The following is a 13792-nucleotide window of genomic DNA, read 5'->3' as shown; positions in this document are numbered from 1 at the left end:
AGAGATGTCATCACATAGAAAATATGATTGGCTATATCAGTGTTTTTCAACCTTTTTTGTGCAAAGGCACACTTTTTTCATGTAAAAAATCACGAGGCACACCACCATTAGAAAATGTTAAAAAAATTTAACTCTGTGCCTCTATTGACTATATATAAAGTAATTCTCTTGAATAGGAATCAAATAAACACAAAGAAATTATTTTATAATTACTTTATTATGAAATAATAATACTTTATTTTATAATTGTTCATATTTCTGTTTACTTATTATCAAAATGAACACAAAAGAAATCAAATAAACACGAAGAAATTTTCTGATTACTTATTCAGTGCGAAACCTGGGCCTGTTTGGCTGAACACAAAGATGATATTCTGGCAGGAATCGAAGAAAGACACACACGTAGCTCTTCGTCAACAGCTCTCAGTCTCTCTCTGTCTTTAGTTTTCATAGCAATCAGGCTTGAAAAGCTCATCTCACACAGATATGTAGTGGAAAATGGGAGCAATGTCAAAATAGCTTTGTTTGCCAGAATGGGGAACTCCTTGGCAGTATCCAACCAAAAACTGTCCAAAGGTAGATCAGCAAATCTTAGCTTGAAACCACGATTTTGTCTCAGTTCAGTTAGTTCCTCCTGCTCCTGTAAAGTCATGTCCTTTCCACCAACTGATGCTGAGCTATAGGGGTCCCTAACCCAGTAAAGGCATTCAGTGGAGACTGAAGAGAAATAAAATGACAACTTCTCCTCGAGAGTTTTTAAATGTTTAACTATTATCTCACACAGTGCAGCAGTGTGAACACCTTGCCATTGCTTGGTGAGTGTGAACATTTCAAGATTGCCACTTTCCACGTGTTGATGCCAGAGTTGCACCTTTGAACGGAATCCATTTATTTTATCTGTACTTGTAAGCAGGTTTTCATTTTGGCCTTGCATTCGTGTGTTCAGTTCATTCAGATGATGAAAAATATCTGCCAGGTATGCCAGCCTTGCACACCACTCATCACTTGCAAGCAGCTTTGCGTAATCTGACCTCTCATTTGTCAGAAACACTTTAACTTCCTCCCGCAGCTCATACACACGAACCAAGACCTTGCCATGCGACAACCACCGGACCTCCATATGAAACAGCAAGGTTTTATGCTTCGCTCCCATCTCCTCACACAAAGCTGCAAACATGCGACTTTTCACGGGTCGTGACTTTACAAAGTTTACCACGCGCACAACATCATCCAACACAGGAACTAGGTCTGCTGGTAAAGTCTTGGCTACGAGGGCCTCACGGCGTAACAATGCGTAACAATCACATCTGGATTTCTTTCCTTCACTCTGCTCACAAAGCCTTTGGTGGCCCGACCATGGCTGCAGCTCCATCGGTGCAGACACTTGAGCAGTTTTCCCACTTAAGTCCTCCTTGTTCAAGGTATTCTGATGTGACCCGAAAAATTTCTTCTCCTGTTGTTTTTTCTGGCAATGCCTTGCAAAAAAAGAAGTTTTCTCTAATTGCATCACCATCCACAAAACGCACATTGGCCAAGAGTTGAGCATGTCCACTGATATCAGTAGACTCGTCAAGTTGCAATGCAAATTTCTCACTGATACGGATCTTTTCCAAAACCACACTTTCGATGTCTGCAGACATGTCATTAATACGTCTGGAAATTGTGTTGTCTGAGAGAGGAACTTTGGCTATTTCCTTAGCTGCTTCAGGTCCGAGCATCTCCTCTACAATAGCTTTGCAGGCGGGAAGTATTAATTTCTCTGCCACAGTGTGCAACTTTTTTGACTTGGCTATAAGTTCAGCAACTTGATAGCTAGCTTTAAGAGCTCTTTCATTTACCTTTGTGGTTTTTCTCATGAAAGTTGCCTGTTTCTCCGTGTTTTCACGCAGGCGAACAAAAAAGTCCGCATTCTTGTTTTGAAGCGAAGGGTGTTTCGTTTGGAGATGGCGTTTAAGTTTACTTGGGACCATAGCACTGTTAGATAGCTTTTCACCACACACCATGGAGTTGGTTTCTTTGCATCTCCGGTGAAAGTAAATCCAAATGAAATATAGCTTTCGCTATATTGCCTTGTGCCAGAGAATTTGCTTGAGCTAACCATCTTTGCTTTCTTTTGATCCCCACTCATACTTGGGCTCTCATCTTGCTCCGAATTTTGTTCAGAGTCCAGTTCTTTCCTTTTCAAAAACTTGTCCATCACTGCAGTATCTGCTCCTGTCTCACTGTCACTCAGTACTTACTGCGCTTGTCTCCTCCAGATAGCCGCTGTCCGTCACACTCAGCGCTCTTCTGCTCATGTCTCCTCCAGATCCATCAGTCAGCGCTCTTCTGCTCATGTCTCCTCCAGATCCATCACTCAGTGCTCTTCTGTGCTGCGTCCGCGATAATCCTCCAGAGTCCAGATCCATCGGCGCTCTTCTGCGCATCGGCGATCTACTGCGATGTCTCCTCCTGTCTATTTGAATCTAATGATTGTCTATTTGTGAGCCGAAGCCGCATGTTACGGATGAAATTGGAATTTTTCCCACGGCACACCAGACAATGTCTCACGGCACACTAGTGTGCCGCGGCACAGTGGTTGAAAAACGCTGGGCTATATGATGAGATTATTATTACTCAGATCAACAGACTATTTTGAACCTTAAAAAACAGTGCTGAAAGAGGAGCTTATCCGAACTGTGAACCAGCATAAAACAAGACTCCGAAGACCCTTACGAGAAAATATTTTGGACTTTTTTCTCTCCCACAAAAAACATATGCTGGGATCCATTAGGTTCCACTCTAGTGTTTTCTCAAGCACTCTGATTGCGGCAATGGATAGTTAGTTATGTTTATTATTTTGCATGAAAGCTAAGCACTGTAGTGAAGTTTTAATGCATTTTTCACTTTAACCACACCAAAATAATTTTAAAAAATTAAAATTTTATGCCTAGTTTTAGGGAATATACCAGGGCTTTTTTTTTTCAGAAGGAATACAGTGGAACGGAGTTCCGGCACCTCTTGAAAATGGTCACATGGTCGGTGGCCCCACCCCCTGATCTCCAGACCGAGGAGAGTTTAGATTGCCCTCCATGCCACTGGTATGGAGGGCAATCTAAACTCCCCTCTGTCTGGAGATCAGGGGGTGGGGCCACCGGACATGTGACCATTTTCGCCGAGGGCGATTTAAACTTTAAAAAACTCCCCCCTTGTTCCAGCTGACCCAAAGTGACATCATTGTGTGGTCCTGAGTTCTATCACTGAGTTCCACCACCTCTTTTCCCAGAAAAAAAGCCTTGGAATATACCATACAGATTATGCCCAGTAGAAAGGTACATTATTACTGTTTTTTACATGTATTTATTTTATTTATGTCATTTGTATTCCGCCTTTCTCACTGAGACTCAAGGCGGATTACATAGTGTGGGATTAGTACAATCAGTGGCAAGGACAAGGACAGGCATTTCCATAAACAATGTCATCCGGTAAATGAATACAAGTTTACAAAGACATTGTAGTAGCAAGGATCCAATATGGGGTTAAAGAATTGCTGAAACGGAACATAATAAATTCTAGGATGCACATTAAACAACATGAAGCACAGGTAGTATATACGAGTACATATTTAAAGCAACAGATAATATGTAAGGCAACATAATGGTGACATCTATGGTTCCTAACTCATTAGCGAAACATCTGGGACCCCTTTCCTACAATAACGCCCTCTTAGCTGAGAAAAGGGCCTTTTTGAATAACACAGTTTTGCATTGTTTGTGGAAAGCCAGGAGTGTGGGGGCTCTCCTGACCTCCTCAGGCAGGCTGTTCCATAGGGTAGGGGCCACCACAGAGAAAGCCCATGTACAGGCTGCTGTTGATTTCACCCATGTACAGGCTGGCACCTGCAAGAGACCCTGTTCAGATGAGCGAAGCTGCCATACATAAAGTCAATCTGCAGAACAGACTCCTTTGTTTTTCTGTTAAGGAAAACCTAGAGCGTTTTTATGTGCCACTCATACAAGGCAAATAGAATAATCATCAGATAATTTTGTCTTACCACTGTGGATAGAATAAAAGGAAGAAATGAGTCACTATACATCTTGATATGTACTTGTAACATAGCGGCGAGCACGACAAACGGTATATTTAGGACCAGTAATTTTGGGGAACTGCACTCTGAAGAATGTGCCACATTTTGTCTCAGGAGTGAGGCGGGGAGAACAGAAAAAGAGATGAATTAAGATGTTCAGCCTACAAATTATAGATATAAAACATCCAAGCGTTAGAAGAAAGGAAATACAACCTTGCTACATGATCCAACTGAAACCAATATGCCGGTCAATGTAAACTATTATTCTGAGCAAAGGTGTATTTTCGATAGCTGCTTTACAGCAGCGTACATAAAAAGGTAAAGCTGTTTCCAGAAGACAAACTATGTTTTATAATGCAAGATAAAAGAATTCCCTTGCAGCAACCTGCTTTTTGCTGGGCACTTAATTTCCCATGACCGCTGCTGCTATCAAGCTATGCCAGTTGTATGGTATGAGAATTCCTCCTATTTTCCTTCCTCTACCATGTGTCTCATGACAAATACAATGCCCTCCACATGCAAATCAGATGAGTCAAAATTCATCAAAGTAGATGTCTCTAGCCCTCAGCATCGCTGCATTACCAGTGCAATTCTCAACAGCGTTATACCCTTCCATGCCTACTAGCTTCAATGAGCTTAGAAGTCTGCAACCCTGCTCAGGATTCCGCTGTAAGACAGATGCAGCTGTACAATGCGTCTCTCAAAGGGTGACTTGAGAGTGGTTTCTATAGGACTATGACATTGCCAGGGAGGCAGACAGAACTCTTCGAAACAAGGCCGTACAAAGCACAAGTTAATAATTAAAAAGAAGTCAAGGGCCAGTCAAACGTAAAGGGAATGGCTTGTTCTGCCTCACCTGCTTAAACATTTAGCAACCGTTTCAGCAAGGACAGACAAAGGAAAAGTAGCCATTTCCTCAAAAGCCCCTTCTTGGGATTCCACAAATGTTCACAACGCTCAACCACTTCCCTCATTGTTCTCTACTTAACTTTTAAATAGATGCAATGTGAGAAAGGATTTTCCTTCACATCTTATCCACATGGGGCTTGTTGCATTTCTTAAGTCTAGGTGAGACCCTTCACAACTATGAGCTACACATCTAAAAGACCTCCCCACAAGTCCTTGCCTGCCAACAACAGCCTCCACTGTTGCCCTGTTGGTTGTTCCCCTGCTCAAGAGAGTCCATCTAGCATCCTCTAGAGCAGAGGATGTGGGTTGGGACCCAAAAGTGGGTCGCAGAGCACCTGGAAGTGGGTTGCAGCCCAGCCATCCCTAATGGCAGCTCCTGCCATCTGCACCCTTCTCTTTCTCTCCTCTTCTCCCTCCTATCTTTTTCACTTTTCCCTCCCCCTTTGCAACAATAATGGGGAGGGGAGAAAGGTTTCTGGCAACTAGTAATTTTATGACAGTGGCTGGAAGATAGTGATAGCGGCTGGATAACATGAAGGGACTCCTTTTTCTAGAAGTGCCTAATTAAAACTCTGTTGTACAATTTGACTAGTCCCAGACGTTTCACCTCGCACCCACACTCAGATGTAGCCGAATGCTCGGCTTGGCCAGTCAGCAAGGAAACCAAGGTTAGCCTTCAAGATGGATAGGAGGAGAGTCAAAGCCCAGCTTAGCCAATGTATTTGGTAAATCACCCTAAGCCTAAACTCTCATGACTTATTTGGTGTTGAATCAAGCAAGACTGAATTTTTGTAAGCTTTCTCTGACACTTATATAAACAATTATATAGTTACACTGATTTCTGGTTACAGTTCCATAAAATGTAATACATTGAAAACATACACACATGCACACAAGGTAGAAGGCCAATTAAGGCCTAAAAGCTCAGCACCGGCTCTCTGAACTGAAGAGAAGGTGTCACAGAGAACAGGACCAAAATGATAGGACAAAGCAACAGATTAGGCACTTGCAGATGGATGAATGAATAACCATTTTATACCCTGGAAATCTAGTTGATCTTTATGGCGCTACTGGACCCGAATCTTGCTCTTCTACTGTAGACCAACACAGTTACCCATCTGAAACGAAGCATTTTATATCACTGTAAAAAACAAAGAAGCCTTACAGACCGCTTCTGAAGCCCTACGCTTGGGGAGGGAAAAGAGATGTTCCTCTGGCTGGCTGGAGAGTCTCTGATCAAAAATAAGCAACAGGCCCATTATTAGTGACCCCCCTCCCCCCAAGCTTTAGAGTTATTTCTATGAAAAGGTAACTGATTAGTCACCTAACCCAAAAGAAGTTGTTGAACCATATATACAACGGAGGGGACTCAACTGTTGTTTGAGAAAAATTAAGCTAAACTCACCATTCAAAAAGATTAAAATTATTATATTTTAAAGGTCTACATTGTAAATAAATGTTTTGTTGATGATCCCAGAAAGCATTTCTTCACAAGCAAAGGCTAAGCCAACAGAAGATACTTATTTTTAGCCAAATGATGTGTTACACATAAATATGAAGGCTAAAACCCAATTAGTGCTCCTAAGGGCGAAACCACAGTGCACCGGGCTGAGGCACTCCCCCACCACGTCTTAAATGCCAAAACAGCTGCCCTCCCCCCCTGGCACTAGGAAGGGGGGGGGGGAGAGCACCGTGTTGCAGGTCTGATCAGGATTGGTGCCCTGTGGCATTTTTACTTCAAAATGGCAGCAGTATTCTTGTGGCAGCCACGGGGGTGCTATCAAATCTAGCTTGGCCCTCAGCAAAGCAGCTTCAAAAGTGGGAGTTATTGAGGTAGACAAGCAGTGAGGTGTCAAATCCCTCCCTCTGTTAGGCCAGACCTTGGAGTAACGCCTCAGGCCTAGATATGAATTTATCTTGCAAACATGCATAGGAGAAAGGGGCGAGGAGGTTTATGGTCACAAACCAGTGGTCAAGGGAATGAATAAGCATCTCATTTCTGAACTAAAGCTTACCCCCTCCCCTTTAAGGCTTTATTTAGAAAAACACTGGACTTTTAGCACACACACACACACAGCATTAGGAGAGGCAGTACACAGCCATGTGGTAAAATAACTCCATTTGGCTTGTCAGGATAATAAGGTTGTATTTCATCACACACACACACACACACACACACCCCGACTGCCAAATTCTGTTGCATATGAATTGACGTTCAAGGATAAAGCATTCAAAAGCATTTTCTTCTATTGTCTCACAGGTCACTAAGCAGCATGCAACACCAGAGAACATGAATATTACAACAAGAGCCCTGAATTAGAAACAATGTTCAGCTGAAGAAGCAGCGTTTCCTAACAAGGGCTCTACAGCCACCCACAACAATTTAAGGGCACCTTTAACAACAAAAATAATCTAGAATTTCACCCAGACATTCATATAAGCACATACAGAAGTCAGAAGTGGTGTCAGCACAAAGCAAGGCGGGACAGCTACCAGACTGGTAGGGCCCACGGCTGCTGACTCCATACACATGCACCTTCGCTGATGCCTGCACTCACACTGCTTGTGAGTGCTTTGTCCCCTCTGTGGGTATGTGGCTGGTGCTTAAAGCACCAGCATTCCTGGTGGCCATGGCAGTGACATTCCTAGCTGCACCCAGCACCATCGGGGAAAGGGTGTGCAGGCAATGTGGGCAGCTATGACTGCAGGTGGTAGGAGAGCTTGTGAGTGGGCAAACAAAGGATGTACATGCAGGTGCAGGCACATGGGAGGAAGAGCAAGAAGAGGAGTCTAGTAGTGAGCATGGGGGGTGTTTTGAGCAATCTGTGCCCAGGACTCCCTCAAAATCTAGAGCTGGCCCTGACAGAAGTTATGCTTTGTTAACAATTTACAAAGACCCTGGCTTAGATACACCACAGTATTTCCCAGAACCTAAGAATTTCCACCCCACTATGACTTTCTCACCTTACCCTTCCCACTTCTGCCTAAAACGCTTCCTGAAATGCTGTTCCTCCTTCCATTCATGCAAAACTCTGGTGGGTACAAGCTGCTGAATTCATAGTTACCTATGGAGCTGTTCTCAAGATGTATCGCAATACTTGATAAAGTATTCTCTGCTTGTGAATCTATTCCTTCATCACCCACAGTTAATGATAACAATTCTATCACAAACAGACCATGATGCACATGATCTGTGCAAGTGTGGAAGTGCACCACCCCACACAATTGTGGACCTAAACAGTGGAGGAAGTTCAGTGCACAGACTGGAATGCCATGAAATTTCAATGCATTCCATCCGTTTCAAAAGGAGGATAGTTCTCCATAAATGTACGGACACCGCAGCTTTTATCACTGCTACATATATGCAAAAAATTAAAATTAAAAGCAACCTCGTGTTGAAATGTAGCTGCTTTATAGCACATTTAACTAAATCGATGTGTTTAAAAAAAACCCACCCCAAATCCTAATGACAATGACATATTAGCATATTCATTAAGTCTTCTGAATATAATCATCGGTGGGACATTTTTCCAGTTCAATCCTACCCTTGTATTACCCTCAGCAGCATTCACAAAAGGGGCTTGTGTCACAGCAACTAAATCTGTGTTTTGTTCCCAACAAGTCTGACAGAGCTGTCCAGTTACGTCTAAAAAGACAAAAGTCATTCTGCTATGTACAGGTTTGCGGCTGACTTTGACTTTGCCCAGAACTAGTCAAGGTATCTTCTGCCAGCCATTTAGATGGGATACAAGATGACATTGGAAGCCCTGCCTCCTTTCAACCCTCCCAAAGTACAAGAGCATTGGGTTTACAAGTGACATTGGCAGATGTTGACCCAGCATCTTAGGGCCAGGACAAGCTATCCCTTTCTACGATCAGTCAATTCGAGCACACGGTCATATGATCTAAGAATGCAATGCAGTTCACATCGCTTTTCTTTTCTTTACAAATTTTGTTTTAAAGGCTCCATCTCCAGAGATTAAGCACATCCACGCCAAAGATTCTGCTAGCATCCAAATTTAAATCATCTTTTGAAAACAGAAAGTAGACAAAGCTTAGGGCTCAAGGAGTCTCTTCTGAGAGACAGGCAACAGGAAAATATCCCTTTTCAATAAACTTTTTTGGAACAGACTCCCAAAAGAAAGATACAATCCTTCAACACCACCTCCCAAATCACAATTAACAATGCCCACATAAATACTCTCTGTGATGGACTACATTCATCAGACAACAAGCGAGAACTCCAATTCCAAGGCCCCAATTCCACTCTTTAGAACACAGACTATTCATCAATCCACTCTGCAGGTAGGTAAACACAACCACGACCTGTTCTCCAGCGTTACTGACTATGGCCCTTACCGTATGGAATGGAAGTCCTCATCATGCAAGGAAAGCAGCTACTTTGCTAAGCTTCCATAAGCTCTGTAAGGCTGAGCAATTTCAGACAGCCTTTTTGGCTGACAACGGAAGCAGACGATGAAGTGTATGGATTTTAAGATGCGGCGGATTTGCATTTTAGTTATTAAATACAATAATGAACAATACGTTTTAGGGATATATTCTAGCACATCATTACACTCTGCATTAAGTACCTTGTGGGAGAAAGGAAGATGAAACGTTGGTGAGCACCAAATAAAACTAAATAGTTTCCCTTTATCTTAATAAATGAGTTAACTATGAAGTCAAGCCTGCATTGGAAAATATAAATAACTAGAAGCTAAATGCCCAAGCTAGTTGAATAAAACTAGAGTATGCAACGGAAAGAGAACTGCTTCTGCTGTCCTACTGATCAGTCATCTGGGATACAGACTCTGCTGAGCCAGGGAGCACTGCAAGACCGTAATTAGGCAAGTTTCCTGAAGTTAGTTATGAAGAGGTTAGCTGGAGTTAAAAGGCTCCTTTTAACTGGTAAAAAGTCAAAATTAAACAGTAGGAAGACTGCCAGTCATCAATTGGCTACACCTGGCCCCCACGTTTCCAGATTTATCATATTTTATAATGTCCTTTCTTGACGGGCTTCAAGACTTACAGGAATGATGGACGTACAGGAACGATCACACTAGGAGGTATGATTGATGAAGGTTTGCCAAAATTCAGCTAGCATGCTTCAGAACTGGCACGGCAAAATAGGCAGGGCTTTTTTTCTGGGAAAAGAGGTGGTGGAACTCAGAACCACACAATGATGTCACTTTGGGTCAGCTGGAACAAGGGGGGAGTTTTTTAAAGTTTAAATTGCCCTCGGTGAAAATGGTCACATGGTCGGTGGCCCCACCTCCTGATCTCCAGACAGAGGAGAGTTTAGATTGCCCTCCGTGCCAGCGCGGAGGGCAATCTAAACTCTCCTCGGTCTGGAGATCAGGGGGCGGGGCCACCGACCATGTGACCATTTTCAAGAGGTGCAGGAACTCCATTCCACTGCGTTCCTGCTGAAAACAAGCCCTGAAAATAGGTAATTCTGGATTTGGATATAAGAAATAGCTTATACAAATTTGTATTATGGTTGCTTTAAGTCAGTGGTTTTCAGTCCACTGGACATGACCCTCAGGTGGGTCATCAAGTCCCTCCTGCTGAATGGTGCACCCCGGCAGAGGTCCCAATTTTTGCTACTTCAAAAGACCTGTTGTACATAGCACAAGGGTGTCATGTGTTCTGGATTACTCTGGTCAAGCCTGATTCAGATACAGGCATGCAGTTAAGAAGTCATGAGCATCTAGTTAGTTTTCCTATATCAAATCATTTAACTCCTGGCCAAGAGGTATACTAAAGATAACATCTCAGGTTCATTACCAGGTAATACAATTACTTGCTTTGATTTTAAGCTTTTGTTAATAAAGGCTAAGGCACCTGGGCCTTAATACATTGTATATAGTGATATGAGTTAAGATGGCTCTTCTAATCTACATGAGGCCACATACCTATGTTACTCCATGTTTCATGCTTCTCTCCAAGATTCTCTTTGTGGCCTCTAGATTCACTTTGTGGCATATCTAGTTATGGGGCCAGGCTAGCCCTGTTTCTGTGTGCAGAGGAATCTTCTACGACTTTCTTGGTCATATCCAGCAACTGTTCTAGCTATATCCATGACATATGCCTCCTGCCTCTCTCGCAGGAGGCAAAGTGAGAAGACAAACAGAATAGAAATGTGAGGTCAATCAGCTATGGATAGAATTCCTCCACTGGTCTGACCTTTGGGTTGTTTCTCATTATGGTATATCTCTTAGTGCTTGGCTTGTATTTCCTCATTCCAGCTCCTTTGGTTGGCTTGACCTTGACATCTGTGAGATCATAGATTGGGCTCCCTCCTTTCTGTCATACAACCCTGATGTCACATGACTTCTTATCACAGACTTACAACTCGGTGACTCCCAGGTCCTACCAATTTAAGTATCTATAAGTAATTCTCTTTTTCTACCAGTATCTGACATATTTTTTCAATCTATGCTCACTCTACTTAAGCAATATTGTGTTAAACTCCATTTGAGAAGAGATAATTTGTCCGATTTAAGATCATATCCTTGACTTCTAGCAATAGCCAAATATAAACTAGAGCAGTTCAAGCGAACAATGGCTCAAATTAACCATGAAGGAGCCTCTGATATAAATAAAGGAAACACTCTGAAACGGTTTCTTACGTGCTCTCACAGAACTTCCTGAGAGTGCTCGGCTTTTCCTGATTGCGCCTCTGTCGAAACCAACGCTGAATACTGCGTACATCCCAGTCCAGCTGTTTGGATAGCCCTTCCAGTCTCTTCTCATCTGGATGCTACCAAAAATGATCAAGAAGTTACTCAAGCGTTTACAGTTCATAAAATACAGAGTTTTAAACTCAGATCTTAAAAGTTGATGAGCTTGTAAACAAGTAAAGAGAATATCCATTGAAACTAAAGCCTGGACAATGAGTTCATTTTATCTGCTAAAAGGCTAGTCATTCAGCCTGCATCCCCCATATGCAAAAGAGATCTAATCATAACAGCCCTAAACTAAAAACATTGGTCCATAGTATACTACTACCCTACACAAAGTTTGAAGCTTTATTTGGTTTAAGTGGTTCGTTTGGGGAAGATGGGATACCACCCATTATTTGCATGTAATGGGAGCCAGCATGGCATAGTAGTTCAAGTGTGGGACTAGAATCTGGAAGACACATTCAAATCCCCTCTTCCATGGAATCTTGCTGTGCAACCTTGGGCCAATGACATACACTCAGCCTAACCTACCCCACAGGGTTGTGGTGAGGATAAAATGGAAGAAGGGCGAATGCTGTAAAGCTACTTTGTATCCTGATCAGGGCGAAGAGCAAGATATAAACAGCTCAATAAATAAATAAACAAACCCCACTGAAATAAAGATAATTCTTTCAAAACATTTCAGGATATAAAGTACACTGTTCGTTCTAGTAAATACTCTTGTTTTTGTATTCACAATGAATCAACACAGCCACCTACCGTTTTAGCCCTGGAACCAAACCACATGTTTACAAATAATATGGCACTGCCATGTCTACCAATCTACCTTCTTGATATCTTGACAGGAGGTTCTGAAAAGTATAGACGCTACAGCAAGAGCAACTTGTGTTTTATTTTATTTTGCACGACTGTTCATAAGAGAGTCTATGACAGACTCTTCTTCACTGCCCCACTCTGATTCAGATTTTCCCGCCAAAATCCAAATTTGCCTGCTTTGGCTGAGCAGCCCCAAGTAGAGGGTCTCTACTTGTGGTTTTAAAGTTCATTTTGTCCCATCCTGATAAGCAGTTATAATTTTGGCTTTTTAGCGCAGCCCAGAAACCTGATGGGGGAAAGCAGGAGACCTCTTCCTCTCTGTTGGAAATGGCACTGGAGACTGAATAACATTCAAAAGAAACAACTACGTTATTGAACAAGCAGGGATGGAATAAGGGCAGGCAGGGAATGAAAGAGCTAAGATAAAATTTGTTGGTAGAACAGAATACTCTTTAAGTCACAGACAAAATAGTTTCCTTTAATATTAATTTCTATGTTCTTAATCCTTAACAGTGATAGGTGTTTTGTTTAATATTTTAGTTACAGCAACAATGTTTCTTCATTGTTTCCCTTTTATAACTCAGGTTTCCTGATGTTAGTTAAAAGCTGTTTTCCCTTTACAACAGACCTGGGGTCCTCCTTAGAGCTAAACCCCACTGGGCAGGAAGTAATCTTCTTCTAAGAAGAATGAACCCTCCACTTGAAGAAAGACAGCAGGCGCGGGGGCAGGTGAGGCACGGGCAGCTCAGGAAGCGAAAGGAGGCAGCTCAGCCATGGCTCCGCAGCAGCTACCCATATTCTCTGCCACGGCCGCTGCCATCTCTTCGCCAGCTCCAGAGGCCACCAGCAGGCCCAGCAGCAGGCGCCGGTTGCCCTCGTGGCCTCCCTGGTTGCAAGCACAGAGCAGCAGCTGGACACCATCTGGTATGCCGCATTCTCCCATCAGTGGCCCTTGGCTGGGCCCTGGCCGGAACTTGCTCCGCTGTGTTTTGCCTGATGGAGGGGGGGGGGGCTCCAGATTCCTGCACGAACAGGAAGAGCGAGGAGGAGGCTGGTGGGGGATCCCAGGGAAGCCATCCTTCTCTACCAAGCAAGCACCCCTTGCCCTCATGTTTCCCAAAATGAAGCAAATTGCAACTCTGTGGAGCAGTTTTAAGACTGGGGAAATTATGCATGGCTGAGCAGTCAAACCAGACGCCTACACTTCCCATCAAAACTTGCAGGAAACTGACACGTGTCAGCTTCGTGTCAGGCATCACTTGTAGCTTGGCTCTATGATGCAAGGCTTTAGGGTACTACTAATGGCTGATTTTGA

At 43.0% G+C, this 13792-nt stretch overlaps 1 protein-coding gene across 1 annotated transcript in view; it reads right to left on the bottom strand.

The window, feature by feature from the left end:
* Window positions 1–13792, bottom strand: part of CERS6 (ceramide synthase 6) — a 150080-nt gene that overhangs the window by 87595 nt on the left and 48693 nt on the right. Inside the window, exon 3 of the mRNA XM_054971640.1 lies at window positions 11608–11738. Coding sequence (XP_054827615.1) covers window positions 11608–11738 — 131 coding nt within the window. The remainder of the gene's footprint in view (window positions 1–11607; window positions 11739–13792) is intronic.

The sequence above is a fragment of the Eublepharis macularius genome, chromosome 2 (assembly GCF_028583425.1).
Source record: "Eublepharis macularius isolate TG4126 chromosome 2, MPM_Emac_v1.0, whole genome shotgun sequence".
Classification (NCBI taxonomy): Eukaryota; Metazoa; Chordata; class Lepidosauria; order Squamata; family Eublepharidae; genus Eublepharis; species Eublepharis macularius.
Note: the sequence above shows the minus strand (reverse complement) of the source record. Positions and strands in the feature narration are given on the sequence as shown.